Source organism: Phalangium opilio, unplaced genomic scaffold, assembly GCF_054372755.1.
Source record: "Phalangium opilio isolate 3A_F unplaced genomic scaffold, DU_Popi_V2 ptg000209l_1, whole genome shotgun sequence".
NCBI lineage: Eukaryota > Metazoa > Arthropoda > Arachnida > Opiliones > Phalangiidae > Phalangium > Phalangium opilio.
In genome coordinates, this window is record NW_028324217.1 from 18,980,547 (window position 1) to 19,007,713 (window position 27,167).

At 36.5% G+C, this 27,167-nt stretch overlaps 3 protein-coding genes and 1 long non-coding RNA gene across 7 annotated transcripts; 1 reads left to right on the forward strand and 3 right to left on the reverse strand.

The window, feature by feature from the left end:
* Positions 1 to 4,316: 4,316 nt before the first annotated feature.
* LOC149621066 (uncharacterized) lies at positions 4,317 to 7,900 on the reverse strand. Its single transcript, XM_089855875.1, has 2 exons — positions 7,337 to 7,900; positions 4,317 to 5,693 (listed from the first exon to the last, which is right to left on the reverse strand). The coding sequence occupies exons 1-2, from the start codon at positions 7,875 to 7,877 to the stop codon at positions 4,921 to 4,923; spliced, it is 1,314 nt and encodes a 437-aa protein (XP_089712001.1). The 5' UTR covers positions 7,878 to 7,900; the 3' UTR covers positions 4,317 to 4,920.
* LOC149621067 (uncharacterized) lies at positions 7,891 to 10,051 on the reverse strand. The gene is made up of 6 exons (XM_089854688.1): positions 9,413 to 10,051; positions 8,975 to 9,056; positions 8,797 to 8,901; positions 8,311 to 8,442; positions 7,937 to 8,225; positions 7,891 to 7,895 (listed from the first exon to the last, which is right to left on the reverse strand). Exons 1-6 carry the CDS (start codon positions 9,457 to 9,459, stop codon positions 7,891 to 7,893), a joined length of 660 nt encoding a protein of 219 aa, XP_089710814.1. The 5' UTR covers positions 9,460 to 10,051.
* A 2,227-nt stretch (positions 10,052 to 12,278) lies between these two features.
* Positions 12,279 to 16,040, forward strand: LOC149621068 (uncharacterized). Its single transcript, XR_016375572.1, has 3 exons — positions 12,279 to 12,342; positions 15,545 to 15,614; positions 16,025 to 16,040. It is a non-coding gene; the product is annotated as an uncharacterized LOC149621068 (long non-coding RNA).
* LOC149621069 (uncharacterized) lies at positions 15,708 to 26,282 on the reverse strand. Of its 4 annotated transcripts, none has more exons than XM_089855871.1 (8): positions 26,030 to 26,282; positions 22,287 to 22,368; positions 22,157 to 22,219; positions 21,607 to 21,738; positions 21,407 to 21,543; positions 21,290 to 21,333; positions 16,861 to 17,853; positions 15,708 to 16,277 (listed from the first exon to the last, which is right to left on the reverse strand). In XM_089855871.1, the coding sequence occupies exons 1-8, from the start codon at positions 26,074 to 26,076 to the stop codon at positions 16,258 to 16,260; spliced, it is 1,518 nt and encodes a 505-aa protein (XP_089711997.1). In that variant the 5' UTR covers positions 26,077 to 26,282; the 3' UTR covers positions 15,708 to 16,257. The 4 variants fall into 4 exon arrangements, with proteins under 4 accessions (XP_089711997.1, XP_089711998.1, XP_089711996.1 ...); XM_089855872.1 differs by lacking the exon at positions 15,708 to 16,277 and adding an exon at positions 22,496 to 22,600 and having other exon boundaries at positions 16,395 to 17,853; XM_089855870.1 differs by lacking the exon at positions 15,708 to 16,277 and having other exon boundaries at positions 16,395 to 17,853.
* Between the last annotated feature and the right edge of the window lie 885 nt (positions 26,283 to 27,167).

The window sequence follows — 27,167 nt, forward strand, 5'->3', positions numbered from 1 at the left end:
TATCATATAAGTCACTCATATCCGATGAAGGAGACATTGTGGGAGAACCGGACCAAATGTATAGAAGTACAAAACCCAACACTGTAGACAATTTGCCAAACAGACCAAGACGAACAAGAACTAAACCACAATGATATCAGTGAAATAGTAATAGAAAATTTTAGCTTGTATAAAGTCGTGATATTTAGTATATATACAATTATAGAAAAAAAAAACACTTAATTTAATTAATGCTGGTTTGTGGTTGGAGGAGTCGGGGAAGGGGAGATGTGGGATTCTGTGAGCCGACATCAAAAATAATAAATTTGAACTGAACTGAACCGATTCATCGAACTAAAGAGGGGTGGGGAATCGGGATCTAGCGAACGACAGTCTTGGACTCGAGCTTGAGTGTGATAGTAATGTTTTTATCTAAATAAAGATTGTTAATAAAAGTATAGAGAGTTATTAATTATAGAGTGAAACATAAGAGTAATGAGAACAAATACTACAGTCATCAATGGTGGTGAATGGTGCTTTGTTGTCATTACGAGATTGGTAACAGTGCCTCTTATTGCAGATGTTGTGCAAATCGAACCACTTTTGCACCATTTTCATGTACTCGATAGTAGGTCCAGCCCTTCTAAATTTGTACGCTTGCGGGTGACTGTTGCAATGCGTGCACAGGTATTCAATGGCAGCGATGACTGGTGTAGAAAATATGTCAACTGCTCTCTGGACATTCATTTTCTCAAGGTTAGATGGATACACATGTTTTCGTGTCAAACGTCTAACTGGCTTGACCGTTTCGTTTTTTTGAAGTTCGTAAAGTTGAATTACGAATTTTCCAGATATCAGTGAAGAATCATCATCTGTTTCAATGTCCATGAATCTATTTCTGAGGTTCTTTAAGATATGACTTGGGTCAAAGCTTAAAAAAAGGCGCCTGGTTTCATCATTAGGATGCTGAATGTTACATTCCAGTTTGCAACGAGGGCCACTGCTCATTCGGCGCATCATGGCCACATTTGTCTTGGCATTGTCAGTGACCACGCTCACAATTGAAAATCCACATTCTTCAACATCCTTAATGACCATTATAACTAGGCGATGCAAGTCTTCCCCAGTGGTCTGTCTGGTAAAAAAATAAGCAACTGGTATTGTGTATGATGTAGAAAGACCATTAATCACAAAGCACAGGAGCTGATTTGCGACTACAGGTTCCTTTGGCCTTTCACTTAGACACTCATCAATGTCATCCATTGACAAATTTGAAGAGGTTTCTGCTGGTGGTTTCTTTAAGTCTTTCAACCCAAACACTCTATCAATGCGTTTGTCATAAACTAGTTTGGGGTTTATTGCCATTTCGTCAATGATCAGTGATACAAATATTTCTTGGGGTTCTAGACGTTTTGCTTCTGCTTCAAGGCGTTCCTTCACCAACTTGGTACAACCAGTCTCCCCATCAACTCCACCAGTATACCTTTTACCAGGAGAAAATAGCAGGAGTGGCCCTCTAGCAGGGATACGCGAGGCGTCACATTCTCGATATTTTCCAGCGTTCCTAGCTCGGTCGTTTTCGCTGGAATTCGCGGATGAATACACGTTTTAGAGGTGCTACGGCGAAAAGTTGATAATTCGTCTGCTTCATAGTCTTAGGTTAGAGTTAGGTTCGTCTAAGTTATAACAGAACTTACAGAAGTGCTTAAAAGTCTTCTGATCTGGTAAGTAATTAAAATTTTAATAATAATTAGTTAGTAATTATTGAACTTTGAACCAGAAGATTACAAAATGGATGAGATTGAGTCGAAAGAAGCCTTTAAGGCTATAGCGCTTTATGAGAAACGAAGTTGTATATTTTGCCCCGCGCATTTTGAAAGAGCAGACAGCTCTAGTTTAGTGTAAACGTTTGTCGCAAGAGGGAACAAAATTGAATTTAGCACTACTTTCGCCCTCTCCCAAGAGCTCTTCCTGATTGGCTATCTATATGGCGAGAGTGTTTTCGTTGGTTTTGGGACGCCTTGCACTGGTCAAAGCTACAAAGAGCCACTCCTGCTATTTTCTCCTGCTTTTACAGTATACCTTTTAAGTGTACTTTTCGAAGGAAGAGTTAGAAATCCAGATTTCTTTGGATGGTTATAACCTTTTGGTGAGGTGAAATTCCAAACAGCACACTGTCGAACTACTTCCAAATTCCAAGAAGGCCTTTTCTTCTGAAAGTTGTAAATAAGGTCCAAGAGGAAAGAAGCTTCTCCACAACCTTCATCAGCTTCTTCGATAATTCGTTTGACCTTCTTGAAAGCGCCTTGCTGGTACTGTCTTAGTTCGCATTGTGCGTCTGTTAGTTTTTCTTGAAGCTCTTGCAATTTTTTGTAGGCCTGTGCGAGTACTCGATAGGACTCGAAAGCTCGATCGAGTCTCGAGCCAAGTACTCGGCTCGAGGCTCGATAAGCAACTTTAGAAAGGCTCGACAAGTTTTCGAGCCTCGGAAAAAAGTTCGATAAAAGCTCGAGACCAAGGCTTAAGGTTATCGAGGTTCAGTCAGTGGTCTGTGAGATTCTAGATTAGGTTAAAGGTCAAGAATTACAATCTAACACAGACTATTAAATGTTGAGACGCTGCAGAGGCAAAAAGGAATTACGTATTTTTTGACGCCCCCATCAGCAACGTCACTTACGTGCTGGAGGGAGGGGCTCTATACCGGGCTATGAGTCGGACTGAAGTAAATACTAACCGTTCTCCATTCCTACTTCTAAAATTTAATTTATCCCTGGCCATAGATTAAACTAAAAAGGTTTCGAAGTCTTACATAAAAATAAAAGAAACTATACTAAACATTGCATTTAAAGAAAATTATTTATTTCAACTCGTTTTATACGCTTCAAGGTATATGTCAAATGAATTAAATATAATTAAAATGAAATTATACCAAAAATATAAATTTTTTTGGGATAAAAACTCGAATTACTCATATCTAAACTACTTAATTAAGATTACAACTACACGAGCCGTTGGTCAAACCCCATGTTTCGCATTAAAGCTTAAATTCATTTACATTTTCATCGAAGTACATGAAAAGGCGCGAAATTCAAAGGTTTGGGGTAAAATAGGGAATATTCGGCAAGAATCATTCCATTAAACATTGCAATTAAAGTGAATTGTTTATTAAACTCATTTTCTACTCTGCCGAAGTACAATCCAAAGTTAATTTCCACTTACTTAAGAATAATTAACGAGAAATTAGACCAAAAATATACATTTTTTGGATAAAAATTATAATAGCCTTAATTAAACTACTTAATTAAGATTTAAAAACGAGCCGTTGGTCAAGCTCCCTTGTTTCCAATTTCACACTTAGCTAATTTATACAAAATTTGTTCGTCCAACCTCATTTTACTATTTTACGTTTAAGTTTATCTAAATAATCAATAAAATACACTAACAGTAGTGAAATTTGAAAGTTTTGAGGTAAAATAGTGACTATTTGGCATTTTTCAGCAAAATTATATGGGGTAAAATGGAAAAATATGCCGAGCCTTTAAAAAAGAGCGTGAACTTCAAAAGTTTGTGGTGAAATAGTGAATGTTCGGCAAGGATCCAAAACTCCACTATGTATTGCAAATAGGCTCATTTTTTCAACTAAATTATTCTAATGAACAACGATGTAACGTTTGTTTAAACTTAGTTAACGTGAAATTAACCCAAAATTACAATTTTTTGGGTAAGAACATGGATAAATTTTAGATTAAAATAACAAATTAAGATAAAACTTCAGATGGTGTTCGTACAGCCTCAAATGTTTCCTATTTTACGGATAATGCGTGTCTTTTACTGAACGATAATTTTAAATTAACCCAAATCAATAGCTTCAGCATTTGGTGGATGCCCCGCCATTTGGGCTATACCTTACTCGTTACATGTCGTACCCCTAACGATTTTACTGAAGTAGAAGGTAATCTGAAAGATTTCTTTCATACGGAATAGATGGTGGTGGAGTTAGAAGCCAATGCGACAGATTCGGTTTATGTGGAATGGACGAGAGGCTAGGCACATAAAGGAATAGTGGCCACTTAAAGAGTGGATCGGTACTCGAGTAAAATAATTAACATAGTGAAATATAATTTCCCCCGATTACGGGAAAAAGCGTACGCGGTTCAGAAATTAGGAACGAGTTTACATCCATGTAAAACCTGTGAACGCACTCTATTGTAACAAAGCACAGAAAGCCAGACACAGAAACGTTTCAGACAGTACCTCTCAACAGCATAACGTTCCTATAATAGAGGTAAAAATAGCGTTGATAAGGTATGTTTACCGGCGAATAAAAGTTATGAAAATTAATAAAAAGGAAGTAAAACGGTCGTTTAATTTTTCACTGAAAATGTTTAACATATACACTTGGAATTAATTGCAACCAAAAGATAGGAGAAGACAAGTTACAAATATTTATTCGCTCTTGATTGCACGTTTGGAAATTTTCTAGCCTGGAGAGAAGCACCCAAAACAAGAGGAAGAGGCATCTCTTTATTTTTTTATTTTAGTAACGTCATTTAATTTAAAATTAATTCTGAAAACGGCTGTTAGTGAGCCAAGAGTCCTGTCCTTGACAATGCGCACAGTTTCCGTTAATACAATTCAGAAAGGAGAAATTTAATGGATTCTTACGTAAACAGTTTCGGAAAATTCATTACAAAAGAGGATGAAAGATGGTTTTTGTACAACAAATTTAAAATGTTCATTTTAAGATTAAAAAGAAATTTTACATTGTCTAGCAGCCTTCAAATCCATCTATTCATTCTTGTGACTTCTACGTTTATGTGCTATCAAAGAACTCTTCCGCGTACATGCATAGTCACATTGATCACAATTGAAGGGTTTTTCACTACTGTGAATTCGTTGATGTTCGATCAAGTCAGTCTTCCACGCACTTGCATAGTCACACTAATCACATTTGAAGGGTTTTTCACCACTGTGAATGCGTTTATGTGTGATTAAAGTGCTCTTCAAGGTACTAGCATAGTCGCACTGATCACATTTGAAGGGTTTTTCACCACTGTGATTGCGTTGATGTGCGATCAAATTATTCTTCTGTGTACATTTATAGTCACAACGAGTACATTTGAAGGGTTTTTCGCCGCTATGAATTCGTTGATGTCTGATCACAGTCTTCCACGCACTTGCAAAGTCACACTGATTACATTTGAAGGGTTTTTCACCACTGTGATTGCGTTGATGTGCGATCAAACTAATCTTCTGTGTACATCTATAGTCACAACGAGTACATTTGAAGGGTTTTTCGCCGCTATGAATGCGTTGATGCACGATCAAATTACCCTTCTGCGTGCTTGAAAAGTCACACTGATCACATTTGAAGGGTTTTTCATCACTGTGAATGCGTTGATGTGTCATCAAATTATTCTTCCAGGTACTTGCATAGTCACACCGATCACATTTGAAGGGTTTTTCATTACTGTGAATGCGTTGATGTGCGATCAAACTAATCTTCTGTGTACATTTATAGTCACACTGATTACATCTGAAGGGTTTTTCACCACTGTGAACGAGTTGATGTCTGATCAAATTTCTCTTATACTTGTGTGCATAGTCACACTGATCACATTTGTGCTTTTCTTCGTTACCCTTTCTAAAGTGACGTTGCAGATCCCTTTTATATTCAGTAGAACACTTTAACCGAAGTTTCTTCTTGAATTTACCTATAGAATATATATAAAAGAAATATAAAAACGACTAAATTTATAATTTAGCCTAGTATCGAAAATACAGTAACATTCAAGTGAACTTCCTTAAAATAGGTAATGCTGAGGCCTCTACGAAAACTCAGTGTTAAAGAAAAGAAACAGTGCTGATGAGTAAACGAGCATATCAACAAAAAGGGGATTAAGATTAACTTAAATGGCGAGGAGAAACCTTGGCTCGAAACCATTGAGAGTGGTAACTTATCGAAAGGGTTAAACTGGTCCATAAGTTATAGCTTGCTTTATAACTAGAGACCGTGAAATTTTAACTTAACCACCTTGATTTTTATTAGCACGAGGGTAATTCGCGAGACATCCGCCGCTTTTCGTTCAAGGTTTGATGACACCTATGACTAATCACCTATTTAGATATCGCGCTCTCATAGACGGCACGAGGTTGGCATAAACCCTTTAGACGAAAGTTATCACTTGAGATAACTCGCTTAAAAAGTAGGAGAATTGCCCCCATTGTTTCTATTTTTTATTTTTTAAAAAAAGTTTTCAAATTCTATGTAACGATGCTTAAATAGTGGTTAATTATACAGGTAAAATGTTTCGGGTCCAGAATAGTATGTTCTTAACAGGCCAGGGGTTCGCCGCATTACCAGTCTATAGAAGAACTCAATCAAATCAGTTTTAAAATTTCCCAATAGTGTTACCGATATAAACCAGGCAGCTCGGTCAAATTCGGAAAAAATAAACATAAACAAATAAACGACTTCCGAAAATATATTTAGATTAAAATTTGATCACTGAAACGGTCCTCAGACAAATACAGAATCCGCGGACATCTTGAAAAATGGCGGCTAGAAATGTGAAGTTTCTTAGTGTAATTTGTAAATGCATTGATTTTCATCAAATTAATTCCTTGCGTGCTTCCAAAGGAACACTGATCTCATTTGAGGGGTTTTTCTGGTTCGCGTTTTAATGACACGTTACAAATTTCATCCTTACTAAGTTTGATACTGAATTAATTTAGCCTGGATGAAGAAAAACCTTTCACGGTAGAATTAACGATGTACTCATTACATAAAGTTTGCAAAAAAAGGCATTAAATAGTAGAATTGTGTAGACGCACTTGAAAAGAACAGAATTCCAAGTTGTACGAACAAGCAACGTCGAAGAAAAGTAAGGGCTTTGATCACGTGAATCAGCGTACGCTTCAATAATATAAGCAGTATAACTACACTAAAGTGCGCAACAATATGGCGTCAAGCCACTGTTATTTGTTATTAAGTATTTACAACCACCCCTTACCGAAAAAAACCCTCTAAAAACCGTCTTCAGCCCAACCTAAGACGTGTTTTAGAGGTGGTATTTTCGGTAAGGGACACGATTGAAAATAAGCATCGCTTAGGGGCTTTCGACCCAAGATTAGTTTTCAACTAAGTTTAAAGCGGAATTACGTCCAAAAGCAGGGAGGCCGTGTCTCCATCATTCGCGTTTTTCGGAGGGTGATAAAAAAATACATTCTAATTGTATTACGAGCAGTAAAATGAAATACGCGACTAGACTTTATACCGAGAAGGCGGAAATAGTTGCTTAGAAATATGATATCTCAATCTAGGTACTCAAGACTATTAAAGAATGAAATGACTTACCTGCAATTTTCGAACGAGGCGATGAGGTTTTACCTTCTGGATTCTTTGGAGCGACATCTTCAAATGTCTCCGAGCTGGACACCGAACTATTATGTTGAACTGCAATTGGAACTTCGGGTAAATCGCTTTCCATAGAGACGGGGGTCAATTCTGATAGTTCAATTGGGTTACGTTCTACTTCAGGAACACGCACTGGCACACACAATGAGCTCGGATCGATAAACAGTTCCACAGTTTGATTTTGTCCATCACTTTCCGTTGCATCTGTCACGGCGATTTCGGATTGGTTTTCATCAAGTTCGTTTTCCAGGACTCTTTCTAGTGAATCGCCTTCGACATTTGCATCAAGAGAAATATCCAATTGTTTTTCAACTTCAACATTCAATTCAGGAACACGAAATCTCTTCGATGGAGTTGAATTATCCTCAGTGTCCCCCTCTGTCGAGAAACTTGGCGATTTACGATAAGAATCATTAATGGTTATATTGTTTTCAAGAGGTTCTCGTGGCGAATCGCTCTCCATGTTCGTGTCAGGAGTCATTTCGAATTGGTTTTCAACCTTAATTTTAGGTGAAGGCGCACTTTGAGTCAAACTGTCACTGTATTTCAGTTTATGGACACACGGATTCGTATTTCGCGTTATAAACCCAATATTTTCATATTTTTTTGAGGTAATTTCAATTTCTGCGTTTGTTTTGTAAACCTCCGCCTCATATTGAGGTTCAAAAACAGGCGATTCTTGAATAATATCTTCTTTATCCAGAATGCCTCGGATACTGTGCATAACAATAGGAAGGGATAACTCCTGGACATTAATTTCCAAATCATTTTCAACGGGTTCAGTTTTCACGTATTCATTATTATCTAATTGATGTATTCCACTTTTCTCCTTTTTTTTAAACAATTAACAATAACTTTCATTCTTAAAGTAATTCTCTTTCCTATTGACTATGAAAGTGAAGGATGTTGCATACCATCAGATCATTGACTCTTTTTTCCAACTCTTTAATGACCCTATTGAGTCTTTCAATTTCGTCTATTTTCTTATTTATCGTTAATGTTGTTTTCACTCTCTCTTTTGCCATTTTTGAAATTAAAACATTACACTAAACAAAATGAGATTCCATTACGAAACAATCTTCGGACTTTCTTTGGCTGAACGTATTTTAAAGGGGCAAGCAAGAAAAAGGGGAAGATGATGACACGCAAGAAGGGATCAGCAACAAAGGCCCTCGTCGGGTTTCTTTGTTAATAAAGAAACGAAGGACGTGTTGCCAATCCCCTTAGCTTTGTGCCAATCCTGATAGGTGTTTTCACCAATAACTTTAATTAATTAACCCACTCATAGAGTTTGGTTCTATTTTAAGGCACACCTGATTCGACAACTGTCCATTTAAATTTTCTCCTATCTCTGTGCTTAATTTCACACTGCTAAAAAACCCCTATGCTTAGAAAAATACCTTGTCTTCCAGTTTCCTAACTCGATCATCTCTAGCTTTTACTTCATTGATTAGATCATCTTTGCTCAAGTGATCATAGTTACAATCTTCCTCATCTTTCATTTCCTAAAAACAAAGTTTCAATAACTTAACTCAGTTTGCCTAAAACAAGGAATATTCCAATAACTGCGCAAAATACCTCTTTAATCGCCAACCTTTGAAGATTTACTAAACTCATTTCGGAATTTTGAAAAGAGAGTTGGTGAGATTGTAAATCATACCTAAAATAAAATAATTCTTCGAACTTAAGGTGTAAAAAAACTAACAAATAACAAGAAAAGTTTCCCCACGCATTGTAGCTTTCACTATCAAAGCTAAGAAAACATGGCAAAGCTTAACTAGTTCAAACAAATTGTGACAATCAATACTACAAGACTAGGGATTTTCTCAAGCCCATTTTTTTGAATACAACTACAACTAAATTCTAATAAATTATTTATTCTGCTAGCATTTTTTATTTTTTAAACAGCAAGAAAGATCTATTTCTTTTCAAGGTATAATAGTTTCAAATTTCAATAGGTTTGGATCCGTTATGCCTTGTTGACATGATCCAAGTTGCATTTTATTCATCACTTACCAGCTTAAACGTTCGACCATAACACGACATTCTTTAACAAATTCCATCACTCTTTGTACAGTTTTCCTGTTAAGATAATATACGTAACATTTTAATAATAATAAAAAGTATGGCCCTGAACAAAGGTTTAAATGAATGTTATTCTTTCACAGTTACTCACACCGTTCTGTTTTTGGGGTTAAAAAAGAGAAAAAGTTTCAACTTTTATTTTAAGAGCTTTTCTTGTATATAGATATTCTTTTTAATAATTATTAAAAATACATTAAAGCCTTCAAAGGAGGAGCCGTTAACGTAACAACGGAAGGAATTCACTAATCACTACAAAGTACAAACGCCAAAAAAAGGGAACGTCTAGCAGACAGCTTTAACTTTTTCCTAACCGCCGTCAATCAGTCTGGGAAATAAGGATATTTTTTAAACTAGTCCTTGGGAGTACAGGGTGGGAAATTAGGATTTTTTAAAACTGGACATTGGGCCAGCCAGCCACCCCCCCCCTGGTCTGGAATAAATAAATTGATCCATGACCATTGACCAGGACGCGTCGTCTGCTAAAATGAAGCAGTGGATAATTAAAATAGTTGAGATAACATCCATAGATATGTTAAAAGGGTAGATATGCAATTCAATGGGAGGTCGACGCGGAAGGGGCAACGAGCAGACAGCCGCTATTTTCTGGGGGTAGCCGTATAAAACGCCATCTATCGGTAACTTTCGAAACTAAATTAGGGATTCAAGTCATATGAGTCGTGTGCTCTGTTTTATTAAAAAGATATAGATTCACTAGCTGTTACCCGCGGCGTCGCTCGCGTGCAATAAGAACTACCATCAAAATGATATAAAGAATGGGTAGATTTTACTGATGACTAATAATTTTGTAGCACCCTAGGAGCGAAGGCACTCGGCGTTGCCCGTCAGCCCGTCGGGACATTTATTATTATTTTTCACGCGGACATTATTCTATAAAGAAGGGTTTTAAGTTTTTGGCCGCCATTTAAAAAGATGGCAACAAATCAAACCCGAAAAACCATTCAACCCGTCTATAGGTTAAAGGAAACCCGTGTACTAAATATTTCTGAAATCGGTTGAAAAGCGCGGACTTTGTTGCATAGAGAAGAATTTTTACATTTCTGGGCGCCATTTTTTAAGATGGCGGCGGATTGGAAAAATCTTTCTTAGTACGCGCCTACTACTTATGAGTAACGTTTCTGCAAATTTTCAGCCTTCTAGGGCAAGCGGTTTGGGCTGGGCGTTGATTATCAGTCAGTCTGTCAGTCAGTCAGTCAGTCAGGACTTTGATTTATATAGATATAGATTAATCATTTCTCGGGAATTTTATAGAATAGCTTCTGGTAGCAGGTCTCTTTTGTTTATGTAAAGTTGGTTGACAAAAATTATGGTGCAAAACTTTTTCGGTGCAAACAATTATTTAGAAAGTTATGAGTGTTTAAAAATTTGGCTTACGCAAAGGCTTGGAGATGCATACCGTCCGCAACAAAAACAATAATAAGTAGAGAAGGACCAAACACGTACAGGAGCCAGGAATTAAGATCAATACAGACGGAAATAACCTAACCTAACCTGACCTAACCTGACCCAACCAAACCTAACCTAACCAAACCCAAGCCAACCCAACCCAAGCTAACCTAACCCAACCTAGTGATAAGCGATTTTCCGTCTGCAGGGGGATTAAGTCTATGAATTGAAGTTGGCACAGTAGTAGCAGGCAACACGGAGCTCTAAGCATTCTCGTAAGCCAAAGTTTTAAACTCTTGTAACTTTTTAAATAATCATTTGCGCCGAAAACGTTTTGCACCATAATTTTTTCATCCCATTTTTCATAAAATGGTACAAACAAAAGTGACCTGCTACCAGGAGCTATTCTGAAATATGTCCGAGATGACATCCGAAACATTTTATTAATAATAAAAAAATCGCCATAAACAAAGATTTTGCGTCACTTACTAGTCAGGGCTTACATGAAGTTCTGCAGGCCTTTCTGGGAAATACTATTTTACCCTAATTTCAATTTGCCCAAACAAAGACTTAAGTGTCACTAATAAACATTCTTACTTACCAGTTAGGGATGATATGAAGTTATGAACAGTATAGTGTGTTACCACGAACTTTGTAGTTACGTCACATGCTCTTATCTCTTACCTTATTTTCAGGCGACCATATTGGCAGTCGCGAGACGTCGTCAGCTTGGGCAATACAAATTCGGGACCCAATATTGACGTCACAGTTTTTCCCCCCTAGCTTCGTGGTAGCACACTATTCCGGGAAACACTATTTTAAACTAAATGTGCTTTTGCCCAACTTTTACTGAATTACCTCAAACTCCAAATAGTAGAAATCTTACAATGCGTCGTCTGCTTTACATTCAAAATTACTTTTGGCTTTGTCGTTTCTGTAAAATAGTGAGTTCCGGTACAAAATTAAGAGGTAAAATTTAAATAGACGAAAACTCCAATAAACGTTCGTAGAACGTAATTTTTACTACTATACGTTTAAATTAATCTAAATAATCATTAAAATACACTAAGAGTAGTGAAATTTAAAGGTTTAGGGGTAAAATAGTGACATTTTGCTTCAAAGTATTATGGGGTTTCCCCTCAGTTTAATATAAATTCTAAACAATAAGGGCTAATATGACGTTTATCGTTAATAATTCCTCACTTTCGTGTCTTCGTGAGTAAACGTTTCCACTTTTGAATATAGATACTAATTTTAATAATCAATAAACTTACATTAATGCCTTTAAAGGAGGAACAACAAAAGAATTCACAACAAGTCACAGTGCCAAACTAAACAGAAGAACTTCTAGCAGATAGCTTTAACCTTTTCCTAGCCGCCGTCAGGTCCGTCAGTCGTCACCCCTCAGACGGAAGAATGATCTTGTTGATCAGTGTTGTTCTAGCAGTAGCATGTCGGTAAAATATCAGATATTCTTCAAGACTTAAACCACAAAAAATACCTATAACCATTTTCAGAGCAAACTAATAATTTTACGGATAAGCTATGTAAAAGTAGCTATTTGTAGTGATGCCGCGAATATTGATTTTGCCGAATACCGAATACCGAATATTCGGCCATGCTCTCGGCCGAATCACCGAATATTCGGCCACCGAATATTCGGGCGTGAGATACAGAGAGAATTTAGAAGGGGAGTGGAAAGCCCCCCCTTTGACTCTATTAAACGTGATGACGCCCAAACAAGATGTCGCGTTGAGCTTTTTGGGGTAGGCGAGTTTCCGGTCACGTGTTCTAAAATCTCTCTGTTACAAACGCATCATACCGGAAATCGACCTGCCTAGATAACGTTTAGCAGACGACGTTGCGCTACATTCCAAACCACCCCTTCCACTCCCCTTCTAAATTCTCTCTGGTGAGATATGTGCAACTCGCGCGAAACCGGTTATGAGCTGTAACCCGTTCCGCGAAATAAGTACATCCCCCGCACGGACCGCAATAGCCCTTTTCGCATGTCGGAGGGTAAAAGTGGGGGAAAATGCGAGGCGCATGCGTGTTAGTAACAACGTGGATAAAATAGCAGACTACGGTCTTAGCCTCCGCGTATTTCCTCATTATTTTAGAGGCATCAACTTTGCCATTAAATCTGATCATTTTCAATACATTTTCTTGATTTTTTTTCTTAGAAATTTGGAAAAAAAGTGTAATAAAATTCATTTAAGCCAGTGGTTTTTTAGTTAGTTCAATTTTGTAGCATTGTTCAATTATTTTTTTTTCATATGATTCTTAAGCCTTTGCACTATGCCTGGATGCTGTGTTGTGGTAGTGGGTGGGATGCAAGAATCAGTCGTATAAAGTAAAGAGGGATGGTAAAACAGTGGAAATTAAATTTCACATAATTGTTGTGAAAAGGAGAACGAGTTATAAATCGAAAATGTTGGAACTCCAAAGACGGGGATATGTAACGTGCATTTCGTTAGTGTGTATCGGACCCTGGTCGGGAATCGGCGGCCCTCGCGGGGAAAGCGCTCTTTTTTTGAGGGGTTGCTCTTGTGGTTTTGCCCGGCGCTGCTTGGATACCGACATTATTTATGTAGCCGACACTAAGCCTTGGTTATTAAGGGAAATATTTTCGATATTATCATTTTTTAAAGCTTCAATGAGTATGTGTTTTCGCCAGTAGGATTTAAATATAATTCCCATATTTTTACAAACTTGTTTAAGTTCCAATATTTTTAGTTTATCACAGTTTAGATTCAAATTTACTCCGTTATCTACAATCCCAGCTATTTCCCCGTAGGCCGATGGCGTCGTCTGCTATTTTATCCACGACGCACGACAAGCGCATGCGTGCATAAAATTACGAAAAGGGCTATGGGACAGGTCTCACATGGAAGAAGAAGGGTATGGAATGGTGAGGTGAATAGGCAGATGGCTACGCGAAATGTAGGGTCACGTGGGAAAACTCTCCACTCCTCTCGGCCCTAGCTGTCACGCGATTACTGCTCTGCGCAATATTGGCCCGCAAGCAGAGAGAGGGATACACTGTTTAGATCCGCTCTCTACCGCCTCTGCTACAGCGCGCCTGCGCGGAAGCTTTCAACGTTGGTGATAAACTCGGGAAGGAGGGAATGAAAAGGGGAAGTTACGATTTTTCAACGCGCTCTCTTTAACACTATAGGACCCGTCTATAGCGTCATTAGGTTTTTGGTTCATTTGCGAGTAGATCGTGTCACTATATGCTTTTTTTTCGTCACAACTTACCACTGGTAGATTATAAATATTAAAGTAAAAATTGTTATTGAAATAAATAATTTTTGAGTAATTTTTCCGTTTTTTTCCTTCATGATTGGAGATTCGGTATTCGGCCGAATATTACGAAATATTCGGCCGAATACGAAAAAAAATGGCCGAATAGGCCGAATACCGAATAGTAACCGAATATTCGTGGCATCACTAGCTATTTCCCAATTAAATCAATCCATATTTTCTCAATTAAATCAATCCATATTTTCTCAATTAAATCAATCCATATTTTCTCAATTAAATTAATCCATATTTTCTCAATTAAATTAATCCATATTTTCTCAATTAAATTAATCCATATTTTCTCAATTAAATCAATCCATATTTTCTCAATTAAATCAATCCATATTTTCTCAATTAAATCAATCCATATTTTCTCAATTAAATCAATCCATATTTTCTCAATTAAATCAATCCATATTTTCTCAATTAAATCAATCCATATTTTCTCAATTAAATATACCTCATGAAATGACTTACTCTAATCAAAAAAAATCGAAATTATTAATTAAAATACTGGTTTTTTTGCGGGGAAAAATCATGAAAACGGTCAATATCCTTCAAATTAGGCACATAGATTCTAATTGAACTCCTCTTTTGAATGATCCCCATCTCCTTAATTGCAACTAGGGTAGGGCATACCAATTGAATTTAACTGAACCCCCTCCGATTTAATTTTTAAACTGGTCCAGGCAATTTTTAAACTGGTCATTTGCCCTGTGCCACCGCCTTATTTCCCACGCTCCCGTTCGCCCTATTCTAACTGGGGGAGACGGTGGGACAGCATAAACCTTAGGTGCCGCCTGGAAATAGTAACAATGGGATAGTAGTACGTGACACCCTCCCAAGTCTTACCCCTGTTCTGGTAGCCATATTAGGTGGTCTCAGCTTCATTCCTGCTTTACTTTGTGAAATCGTGAAATCACGAAATCTTTGGCAAAAATCACGAAATCTTTCTCGTAATCATTGGCAAAATCACGAAATCTTTATCGTAATCATTGGAAAAATCGCGAAATCCAGCACGTTTTTGAGAATGTCGGACCTCTGAGATGGGGCGCTCTACTTCTAAGACTTCTGAGAAATGGTCTTTGCTTAATAACTTACTTTTTTGGCTTCTCTTAGGGCGTTGTATCACTGGTTGTATTTCTAGATATCTAGTGATATGTCTAAAACACAAGACTTCTCACGGCGCTCTGTTTCTAGATATCTTTTTTATATGTCTAATACAAGGTCTCTTAAGGGGCTCTAATATATTCAAAAGGCTCCCGAAGACCCAAAAACATGATATTGAAGACGTTTCAACATATATAGATCTTTCATTCTTAATACAAGCAAGGGTTATATGATTCATTTCAGCTCATATGAAAGAAATAGCGGAGTATGATGTTGCCCCATGAATTGACTATATTTTTCAGAATGTTCCAAGGTAATTTAACTTACTTCAACTGAAATTACCTTCTGAAAATTGATTTAATTTAAACACGATTAATGAATTTTAAAATTAGTTAGAATGTTTAATTCTTGAACAACATTTTCTTTCTACAAATGAGAAACTCAAACAATTAAAATTATCTTACAGTAAAATCAGCATATTTAGTAAAATATTTATATTAACATTATTTCAAAAAGAAGTGTTAACGTATAATGAATAATGGACATTCCACTATTACTACTTGATACCTTCATTTTGAAAAATTTTGAATATTTACAACGATCATATTTGAAGGGTTTTTCTCCACCGTGAATGTATGTCTGTCGTGCAATCAAATTTCAATGGTATTTCACCGCTGTGAATGCGGAAATGTCCGATAAAAAAACTCTTATATTTACTAACAGATTCACAACAGTCACGTACGTCTGAAGGGTTTTTCTCTATTATGAAGGGTATTATGTGTGATCAAAACGAGCTTTCATGCGCTGGTAAAGTCACAATGAGCACATTTAAAGGGCTTTCCTCCAACTTTGAACGCGTTGATGCCTGATGAAAGTACTCTTGCCAGTGCACCTAAAGTCTTACTGATGGCATTTGAAGGGTTTTCCACCATTGTGTACGCGTTGTTGATGTATGGTCAAACTAGGCTTCTGTACGCTGGAATAGTCGCACAGATTACATTTGAAGGGTTTTTCATAAGCATGGGCGAATACCAGTTTTTGACTGTCGAGACGAATATCGAATAGTGAAAAATTTTCTTATCGAATACCGAGACGAATAGTTGTTTGGGAACCGAATATCGAATAATTAGGCTTAACTTAAAATTGCCCTTATCGAATAGTTATCGAATAGTCAGAAATAGAAGGATTAATTAAAATCAATTTAAATTATATTTAGAATTTAGGTGCGCTATAGAGTAGTAGCACTTCAGGCCTATTTTCCCATAGAAACTTATACATTAAAAAGTGTAACTGCCATTACTTTTTTAAAACATTTTTAGGGTTAATATTTTTGTTTTCTCGAATAGTTAATCGAATATTTAACGAATAGTTTATCGAATATTTAACGAATAGTTACTCGAATATTTAACGAATAGTAGGCCCGAATAGTAAAATTCACTATTCGATATTCGTTCGAATACCCGAAATGGGGCTTATCGAATATCGAGACGGTTATTCGTCTCGATATTCGATCGAGTTATTCGTGTTACTCGAGTATTCGCCCATGCTTAGTTTTTCACCATTGTCAATGCGTTGATGTATGATTAAACTAGTCTTGAGAGTGCTGGAATATTCACACTGATTACATTTGAAGCGCTTTTCATCACTGTGAACGCGTTGATGTCTGATAAAACTACTCTTGACAGCGCAACCAAAATCACACTGATCACATTGGAAAGGTTTTTCTACACAGTGAACACGCTGATATGTGATCAATCCGGACTTCTGCGCGCTAGCGTAGTCACACTGATCACATTGGAAAGGTTTTTCTCCACAGTGAACGCGTTGATGTGTGATCAATCGGGACTTCTGCGCACTAGCGTAGTCACACTGATCACATTGGAAAGGTTTTTCTCCACTGTGAACGCGTTGATGTGTGATCAATCCGGACTTCTGCGCACTAGCGTAGTCACACTGATCACATTGGAAAGGTTTTTCTCCACTGTGAACGCGTTGATGTGTGATCAATCCGGACTTCTGCGCACTAGCGTAGTCACACTGATCACATTGGAAAGGTTTTTCTACACTGTGAACGCGTTGATGTCTTATAAAACTACTCTTGACAGCGCACCTAAAATCACACTGATCACAATGGAAAGGTTTTTCTCCACTGTGAACGCTTTGATGTGTGATCAATATAGACTTCCACGCGCATGCGTAGTCACACTGATCACATTGGAAAGGATTTTCTCCACTGTGAAGGCGTTGATGTGTGATCAATACGGACTTCCACTTGGTAGCAAAGTCACACTGATCACATTGGAATGGTTTTTCTACACTGTGAACGCGTTGATGTCTTATAAAACTACTCTTGACAGCGCACCTAAAATCACACTGATCACATTGGAAAGGTTTTTCACCACTGTGATTGCGTTCATGTTTGATCAAATTACTCTTATTTGTGCTCAAAAATTCACACTGATCACATTTGAAGATTTTTTCTCTAGTAAGAATTTTTATGTGATGGTTTGGACCTCTTTTGTCTTCAGGATTATGTTTTTCCTTGGATTTATCTACAAAAAGCAAAAACTATATTTCATTAAGGAAATAATCACGTAACATCAGGAAAATATAGATACGACACGAGGAAATCGCGATGATACTATAGGATGTGGTCTTAACTTGTATCATACCCTTTTTAGATGTATCCGCCCACTTATTATCGTTACACAGTGGGGACAGGGAGCGAGCGAAAGATTCCCAGAGTCGCGTCTATTTTTGTATTTTTTCATAGTAGTAGTTCAACGCGTAGTTTACAAATTAACATTAAATATACTGTATATAGAATTCTGTAAGGGCGCTTGATAAATTAAGGAATGCCAATTAGGCGTGTGTAGACACAACATTAAAGAAAAAAAGTACTTTCTTCTCTCTAAACCAATGCGAGGCTTGTTGTAGGTAACTAGGCTTAAACTATTTCTCCTTAGCACGGATGGAAAATGTCTTTATGTGATTTATTATTGTTCCTTAAAACTGATAAAGGTTTAACAGAAATAAATTTTTTGACATAAGGGTGAATTTTTGGGCGAAATCTTACCGAAAATAGAAGGTTCAATATAAAGGGATAGAATCAATCTTTTGACTACTAATGAAAAGCTTTCATTTTTTTAAATCAGATAGAACCTAAAATTACGTTTTCAAAAATATAAAGACATTGATAGTTTTAATAACTATTTTTAATTAATTTTTAAAAGTATTAGTTTTCGGCGCCGCTCCGATCACTGCCCCCTCTACAGTCGTTTGCAAAAACACGAGCGAAAAAACTAAATTACTCCCGCGACGCTCCTCTCCCTCGGAGGTACAGTAGATTTACTCCTAAAAGTAGTTTTCGTACTATTCTGCATTTTCGCCAAATTAATACAACTTATTTCGATACGGATACTTAGGAAGGTAAATAGTTTCACTGTAATTTTGGTGTTCAAAGCAAAAATAAATAGTGGAAAGTGTCGGACTCTCTCCTTCGTCTGTGACATGCATTTGGAGGGGTGAATGATACTCGCGAAATCTGTTTCATCCCCCTCGCCTATTCACCACGTACCTAAGATAATTTGTGATATTGCGCGTGAAGAAATAGTGCGGTTTTATTTTACATTGGCCACTGTAGTTTATCCCCACAATTTAATTTCATGATGTACACGATTGCAATAATTTAGTTTGCTAATATTAAAACGTTTTAGCTTATAATGATAACCCAGGGCCTAAGTTTAAACGAAATTCTAAACGATTTTAACGATGTGTTTTTTGGATTAAATGATAATTTCAAGAACATCTGCGGCATTTTAACTTAATTTCGGCGTGCTAACGTTTTAAACAAACTTTAACCTCGTTCAAAAGTGAAAATAACACTAAAGAAAATAGAACAGAGCGCAGAGGTCCGAGGTTGTGACTCTTCTTTGAGATACGCCAATGCCAAACTCTCCCGTTTGGTGGCGTACGAGCGTTATTTTCGAGAAGTATGACATCATCAACTACAAATCTGATTGGCTGATACTATTTTAAACACCTCTCGCGCGCTTGAGCGTCTCGAATTGCATGTCAAGCTAAGGCATAGGCAGGAAAATATGGCAGTCCGACACTTTCCCCTATTTATTTTTGGTTCAAAGTAATAGTTTTACTATGTTTAATTACAATTAAAAATATGTTAAAGCTTAGATTAGGGCCATTAGGCTAAAATAAAGCCATACCATTATTATACATGGAAGCTAAGCCTTTGCCAAAATAGCGCAAAAATGTGGTGTTTTGGACATTACCTGTATCAATTTTGACAAATCTCTATCATCCTTACTCTACAACGTAACCAAGAGTTAAGAGAACAAAGGATAATAAAGATGAAAAATCAGAATTATGTTTACAAAGGTCTTCTCAAATATGCGCCGCTTCCCGAATCCCCAGTGAAGGTGAAAAGCTACTATACAGTGGTATAGAGCTCCCTACATTCTCCTATTTCCAAACAACCAATGAATCAAGAGACATTAGTAACGTCACTGCGTGAAATACAAGTTGGGCGGTATTTCGCGGCTAGTTTGAATTTCAAAATATATAACGTACTTTTCTTAATTTTAAACGTTTTAATTCGATTTTTTTTGGCACTCATAATTTTAGGCACATTTTTTTACCTAAAACTGCCCTCATCTTGTACTAGTCGGAAAACATTGATTCTATCCCTATAAGTTAATGCGTGGTTCAAATGATGATATGAGTGTGTAACAACAGGTTAATAGTCAAACCCTAATAGTTCAAGAAATTGATCTACTAACAATTAGTCTGAAACAGGTTATAGTAGGGTCTAAAAGTACTAGGGTTAAAACTTGGTTATCCATACGTTAGTAATGAGTGACTGATTCCAGCAGGCTTTAATCGGTTTGTGCTGGGGTGACTATTGAGTGGTGTGGGGGTTAGAATGTAGTTGTAAGAGTGTTATTATCGGTTCGGCGTGGGTTAATATCGAGTTAGGCATAACAAATTTATCGATACCTCTTACGTTGTCTAGAGGTTACTATCATGCTGTGTTTGGGACCGTCTTGGCTAATTATATGATTGTTAATCTATGGTGGTACAGGGATTATTTTAGGTAATAGGTCTAGTTGCGCGTCTGATTCGTCGTGGGCTATTGTGTGAAACACAGCTTTATCAAGTGGTTCAGGAAAGGTTTAAGATGAGCCATTCCAGTAAGAGAAGCTGAAAATGAGGCTGATCTTTCCAACGTTTAACTCAATAAACAATAAAGAAAATATTAAAAAAATCTATCAAGCAGAATAAGCACAATTAAGAGCCATCTGGTGACAAATCGTTTGATTAGATATCTTAATAATCCCTAATCCTTTGTCAAAATCGAACAAACGTAGTTTCGCTGAAAGTAAATCATCTTACACTTCTTTAGCGCTGATTATATTAAAATTCTAATCTGATCATAAATAGTAACTGTAATAATTGAGGCGTTCAGACTTTATTGATTTTGCCATTATAATATTTAAAGCCTTTCTCTGTGGCAGTTCAGCTCATTAACGAGTAAACCAATCAGATTATCTAAGTTATATCCCAGCATGCTCTGTCGATCATCAAAAGACTGTTGGGAAATTTGAAATATTTTCTATTTTGGGCCGATGCCTTAATCTTTTCAATTGGCATCAGCTTTAGTTTCGAAATAAAATCAGATTCGCTACTTTCGCCAACATGGGTCGAGTAGAGTTCATTCTTGTATGTTAAGCCATAAAATTGTTCGAAGCAGTTCATTGCATTGCCGTATAATCTACATTCATTAAGGGTTCCAAAAACTAGCCTGCCCAACTTCATACCATCACCACTGACTAATAAGGCTTTTAAAATTTGCCGTAAAACTTTTCTGGACTTTGGTTCTAGCTCATCAGCGTTTGGTTCAATGAACTTTGCACCCAGCAAGTGACTTGTGGGAGACATTCAGTATTTTATTAAAAATAAAAATCAACACACCAGGCTGCTTGCGGTTCCTGGCCTCAGTAGGGAGTCCTTCCGAGCTATACAAATAAATTGTGATAAATAGTCCATGGAAACAATAAAATGAATACACCTTTTTTTCTCTCGCAATACCTTTCATTTTGAGATTGAGGTTGTTGCTGTTCCGCAACTGGAAGGGATAATGCTTGGCTATCTGGCTCTGAATCATAATCAACTGGTTCAACTTTCACTGATACATCGTTAGCCTTTTGAATTGCTCCATTTTTCTCCTAATTTTTTAGACAATTAACAATGATTAAAGAATATTGCTAATATCTAACTTCATAGGTTACCTTCAGATCTTTGACTTTGTTTTTCAATTCTTCTCTGACCTTATTGAGCAGGTCAATTTTCTCTCGTTGCTCATTAATAATTAATTCATTTTCCATTCGCGATTTTCTCACGTTTGAAATTAAAACGTCAAACTGAAAAATTCAACTAAGATTCCATTACTACAGCTGATTTCCATGGGACCTTCAGGCAGAATGCCTTTTAAAGAGACGAGCAAGAAAGATGAGAAACCAATGACGTCAAAGAACGTTAATGGTCCTCATTTTTAATGAATCTTTAAACATGGGACCTTTATTCTCTAAACCTTCAGCCAATCAGAGGGGAATTTATCGTTGGTCATTTAAAAAAGTTCGTTGTTCATTAGTCATTGAGAGGCTGCAGGAAATGTTATTTTTAATCATGTATCTCATAAACCCTTCATAAGGAACGGAAAAACTGGGTGCTTTCACTCAAGCAAGGCGAAATGGCCCCTAGGTTCGTTTTTTTTTGCCATTAGCTGCGCTACCAGCACAGATTTCCTCATAATGCGGGAACTATTTTATCAATTATTACCTTGTTCCTCAGTTTCTTCATTTTGTCATCTTTGCTTAAGTAACAATCTTCCTTATCCATTTCCTAAATCAATTTTGCAATTTTAAACTTCATAGCAGAACGAGGAATAGTTCAAAAATATCGCAAATACCTCTCCGAGAACAACTCTTTGAGAATTGACCAAATTCATGTAGGCTTTGCGTAAAGACAGTTTGTGAAGACACATTTCTTTCCTAAAATTAAACTTTGAATGAAGACATGTTTCGAAACATGGAACATTTTTCGAAGAACAAACAAATTAAGGAATGGAGAAAAACGTTAATATTTTAAACTACTAAGAGTTTACAGTGTTGCCAGGACCTTTGTGAGACAAAGTTGCTCAAGGCTGAAATGCTTGATTAGTGGGAGAGTGTAGTTACAAAATCCGATTCAATTGATGCATATTAAAACTGATCATATCTCGATCTGGATAGTGTCCGACACGAAACTTGAAAAGTTTTCGTGATTTCTGTTCAATTTAGCTGTTTTGGGCATTTGATTAGTCTTAAAAACGAGGACTACTGCGCCGCTATTGGTTTAGAGGGATTGGTTTAATCCTCACAGGCTGAGAGACGTAAGGGTAAGGTGGGGCATAGTGCGCTCTATCACGAGCTTATCAGGTTCGAATTAGCAGAAGCTACTAAACCAATGGCGGCGTAGTAGCCCTAATTTTTATGATTAATTAAATGCTAATTATTTTGTAATAAGAGATTTTTTTTTTAATTTTTTTCTTTTGTATTAAAGTAAAATGTTGTTTTCCGACCTTTTCCTTCAAAAATGAATCAAGAAAAGGTTTGGGTTTTACTGTAGATACATTATTTTACACAAATTCAAAATTTAATAGTTAAATACCAATTATGTGAAAATGTATCAAATTGGTTCATTTTATACTTGCCAAATATTTCTAAATCTTGAGTTGATTGAAAAAAATGTCACTATTTGGGGCGCCTAATTCTAACTGCAAATTAAAGGGGCTGTTCGGACAGTGGGACAAACGACGATCTTCCTCATAGAGCTTAACATAGCGGGTGGGTAAAAAAGGAAAGGGGGTCGGACAGCCCCTTTAAGGGGCCTGCCTTTATACGCATGAAATGTCTTGCAGTTCTCGTGAAATCAGAATCGAAGAGTTTACAAATGGCGAAAAAATTTAAATGAATTCCGAAATAACACAATTTTTTTGTAATAAGAGATTATTTTTTTTTTTCATAAGTTTCCGTTTTATATTTAGAAAAAGGCCCTCGAAAAGGCCGTTCTTATAAGGTATAATGGGACATATTTCAGAATAGCTCCTGGTAGGGGTCGTTCACTTTTCTTTCTACGTTTATTATATGTAAAATTGCATGAAAAAAATTATGGTGCAAAAATTTTCCAGCGCGAATGATTATTTAAAAAGTTACAACCGTTTAAGTCTTTGGCTTACGCAAAGGCGTAGAGGTCACGAATTAAGATCTCTGCACTGCAGAGTTGGGCACTCCTCCTTAGATAGATTTTTTTCCTATCAAACTATCATAGATGGCGAAACTATCAATTCTTCTGGCTATATTTTAGAGTGGAACTCCTTCTTAGATAGATTTTTTTCCTCTCAAACTATCATAGATGGCGGAACTATCAACTCTTCTGACTATATTTTAGACTGACATTGCTGGTTAGATAGATATTTTTCCTCTCAAACTATCATAGATGGCGAAACTATCAACTCTTCTGACTATATTTTAGACTGACACTGCTGGTTAGATAGATATTTTTCCTCTCAAACTATCATATTTGGCGAAACTATCAATTCTTCTAGCTATATTTTAGACGGGCATTATTTGTTAGATAGATTTTTTCCCTCTCAACAAATCATAGATGGTGAAACTATCAAATCTTCCTTCAATATGTTAGATTGGCTCTCATTGTTAGATAGATTTTTTGCCTATCAAATCAAATTGAAATCTTTAGGAACGACTAAATTAATCGATTATTTAATTTCCGGACTTTAAATTTGATTGTTTTCGATCAAACTGATTTGGGCTCTACCTACTTTTACTCTGTTTAATCGATTCCTGATATTTCCTGATTTTGTAGAATTTCTAATATTTTCATATATTCATATAATTTCCATAATCTCATTTCTCAAGTTTGACTTTTAACTGTCTATAGTTCAAAAGCTACTATCCAAACTTTTTCAAATTATTCGCCCTTGATTTAATCTAAACCATCTACTATAAACGGTTAACTAATAATAATTAAAGGCAAAAATTGCAATTAAAACTGTGGGTAATAAAAATCAGAAAATCTACACTTTAATTTATCTAATTCTACGTTTGGATGATTTCGTGGAATCGTTCTTCCTCCTCGAGTAGTCGTTCACATCAGTGACAGCACGGAGCTTCTATATACAAGAAGCTCCGTCTTCACAGTTTGAACTGTTGAACCATCGTTTATTTTATTTTTATTTATTTGTTTGAGAGGGTTATAACGACCACCAAGTACAGAATCTTCTTATAGAATAAACCTACACTTGCTAACGTTCAAATATATTAAAAACTTCGATATCATTCAAAAAACGACTTATCTTTCCAGAAATTTTCATAACTATCAAAATTGCCTATCAAAGATTAGCACATAATTTTTTAAAATGAAATCAGAAAACAGATGTCGCCAAATAAACTCACTCAAAGAATCAATTTATTTCTCAAGGAATAATGCCTATCATTTTTTATGATTTCTAAAAGATGGGGTTAGTAGCCAGATCACGTTGAGAATCGATATTTTTCTCTAGAAGATTTCAACGAATCAATGAATCATATCAACTTCGAGTGCACTTTCTAAGCTATCAAACTCAATCGATCATTATAATTCAAATTTTTCTCGAAAATAACTATCAAAATTGATACTTTGATAGGGGCAGATTTAGTTTTCTATCGTATCAAGTGGTAAAACTATCAAATGATATGATAGTGCCCATCTATGCTCTGCAGACGAAAATAACCAATTAATTAGCTGCCACCTTTACCAAAATTATATTCTCCTATTAATTAGCTGCCACCTTTTCCAAAATATTCTCCTATTAATTAGCTGCCACCTTTTCCAAAATATTCTCCTATTAATTAGCTGCCACCTTTTCCAAAATATTTATATATTAGGCTTGGTTAGGTTATTTTAGGTTTGGTTTTGGTATTTTCGTCTGCAGAGATCTTAACTCGTGACTCCTATACGTGTATGGTCCTTTTTCCACTTATAATTGCTTTTTTAGGCTTTTAGCCAATGACATGGATCCCTAAGCCTTTGCGCACGCCAAAGAATTAAAAGCTTGTAACTTTTTCAATAATCATTTGCGCCGAAAAATTTTTGGGCCATAATTTTTTTCATCCAATATTACACATAATAAACATAAAAACAAAAGTGATCTGCTACCAGAAGCTATTCTGTAAAATTGCCGGTTTAATGTTATGTTACCCGGCCTTTTACTTTAAATATGAGAGGCTAATAAAACTTCACTAGCCCATCTGGAACAGGTAGAGGAGCCATAGCCATGTAGTTTCGTAAAATTATGTGGTCCTGAGTTAATGTTTGAACATCGCTAGCCTGAGGAGACAAAATGCTCTGGCAAGTTATTCCACGCAATGATTACCCCATCAAAAAATAAATATTTCGCCGCGTCATTTCAAGAATGGGGAAGGTGTATCTTATGGATGGCTGTTCCATGTGTTATAATTGTTGACGCTGTATTTAAAAAATATGTTTGGTCTGGACTGCGTAGTGTAGTATTTTCAATCAAAACAACAAGTCTGGGTAAAGGGGGGAGAGTCCTTAAGAGAGATTGCTTCTTTGGGACATTCTTCAAGTTCAAGAGATATTTTCATTACTTACCAGCTTAAAGGTTTCATCATCACAACACAATCTTTCATAGCATCCATCCTACTACTAAACCAAATTAAACTAATGATTCAAGACTATGTCAAGTCCTGTAACGTCTGAGGAATCTTTTCCTTGTTATTTGTTCTTCTTGGCGAACGAGTTTCTTATTTCTTTTACTAAAAGTTTCTCTAGTAATTTTAGTTTACCACTTGACGGTCCATAAGAAGAATGCCTAGCAGACGTAAAAGTTTGCAAAACCTCGAACTTGGAGGCGGTATTATTTTAGTACTGGAGTGGTATTAAGATAAGAAAATAATGCGTGTGGCATGTCTGCGGGGTGGGAAATAAGGATTTTTTAAACTGGACATTAGGCCAGCGATCCCCCTGACCTTGACGTGCCCTGGTCATTGGTCTTGGACACGAGCGACTAAAGCCCCGACACTTTTGGGGGCCGAAAGAGGGGTGCCTTGTGGGCGGGAGAATCTCGTCTGGCCTTCATTGGACGCTTTTCGCAGGTCTTTTTGCGTTTTCTCCTTAAACTGTCGCGATAATAGCGTACAAAGGCTCAAAATGTCAGTCCAACATTGATATTCAGTCAATTCCTCTTCCATTTCTTTATCACTGCGACATGTGATGTATGTATCTTACTACTGGAGAAGAACGTGTTTCATTATTTTCAAAGCTCATGCTTTTAAAACGTAACTAATGTCAATTATTTAAACTAATTACAAAATATTACTGATAATTATGTTTCACTTATTAAAATATGTGTATTGGATGGAATGCTTTTCTTTACGAGTTTCTGTCTGCGTTTTTTCTCGGCTTTTAAGCAGGGCCGGAAATAAGAAAAAATTCTTATAGGACATGTGTCCAGTGACCCCTCCTTTGACTGGAAAATTTATGGGACATTGTCCACTGCAGTGTGCAAAAATAGTGTTGCATCTTCATAGTCAAGCTATTAAAACATCGGAAAATTTATGGGTCAAAATGTCCAGTGACCCCCTTAGTTTTTAAAAAAATTATGGGACATTTTAAAATTTTATTGGACAATGTCCAGTGTCCTGTGCTTATTTCCGGCCCTGCTTTTAAGTGAAAGAAGCATGGAGTTATTAAAGGGGATATGAAATATATGTAATATTAATAACGGAGA

Coding starts and splice junctions, on each gene's coding strand:
- LOC149621066 (XM_089855875.1), bottom strand. CDS start 7,877: ATGACTCCTGACACGAACATGGAGAGCGATTCGCCACGAGAACCTCTT. Junction 5,694..7,336: donor GCCTCGTTCGAAAATTGCAG/GTAAGTCATTTC, acceptor TATATTCTATAG/GTAAATTCAAGAAGAAACTT.
- LOC149621067 (XM_089854688.1), bottom strand. CDS start 9,459: ATGGAATTTGTTAAAGAATGTCGTGTTATGGTCGAACGTTTAAGCTG. Junction 9,057..9,412: donor ATGGTCGAACGTTTAAGCTG/GTAAGTGATGAA, acceptor ATTTTATTTTAG/GTATGATTTACAATCTCACC. Junction 8,443..8,796: donor TTAGGAAACTGGAAGACAAG/GTATTTTTCTAA, acceptor CATTTTGTTTAG/TGTAATGTTTTAATTTCAAA.
- LOC149621069 (XM_089855870.1), bottom strand. CDS start 26,076: ATGGATGCTATGAAAGATTGTGTTGTGATGATGAAACCTTTAAGCTG. Junction 22,220..22,286: donor AAAGAGTTGTTCTCGGAGAG/GTATTTGCGATA, acceptor AAATTGATTTAG/GAAATGGATAAGGAAGATTG. Junction 21,334..21,406: donor CCTCAATCTCAAAATGAAAG/GTATTGCGAGAG, acceptor TTATTTGTATAG/CTCGGAAGGACTCCCTACTG.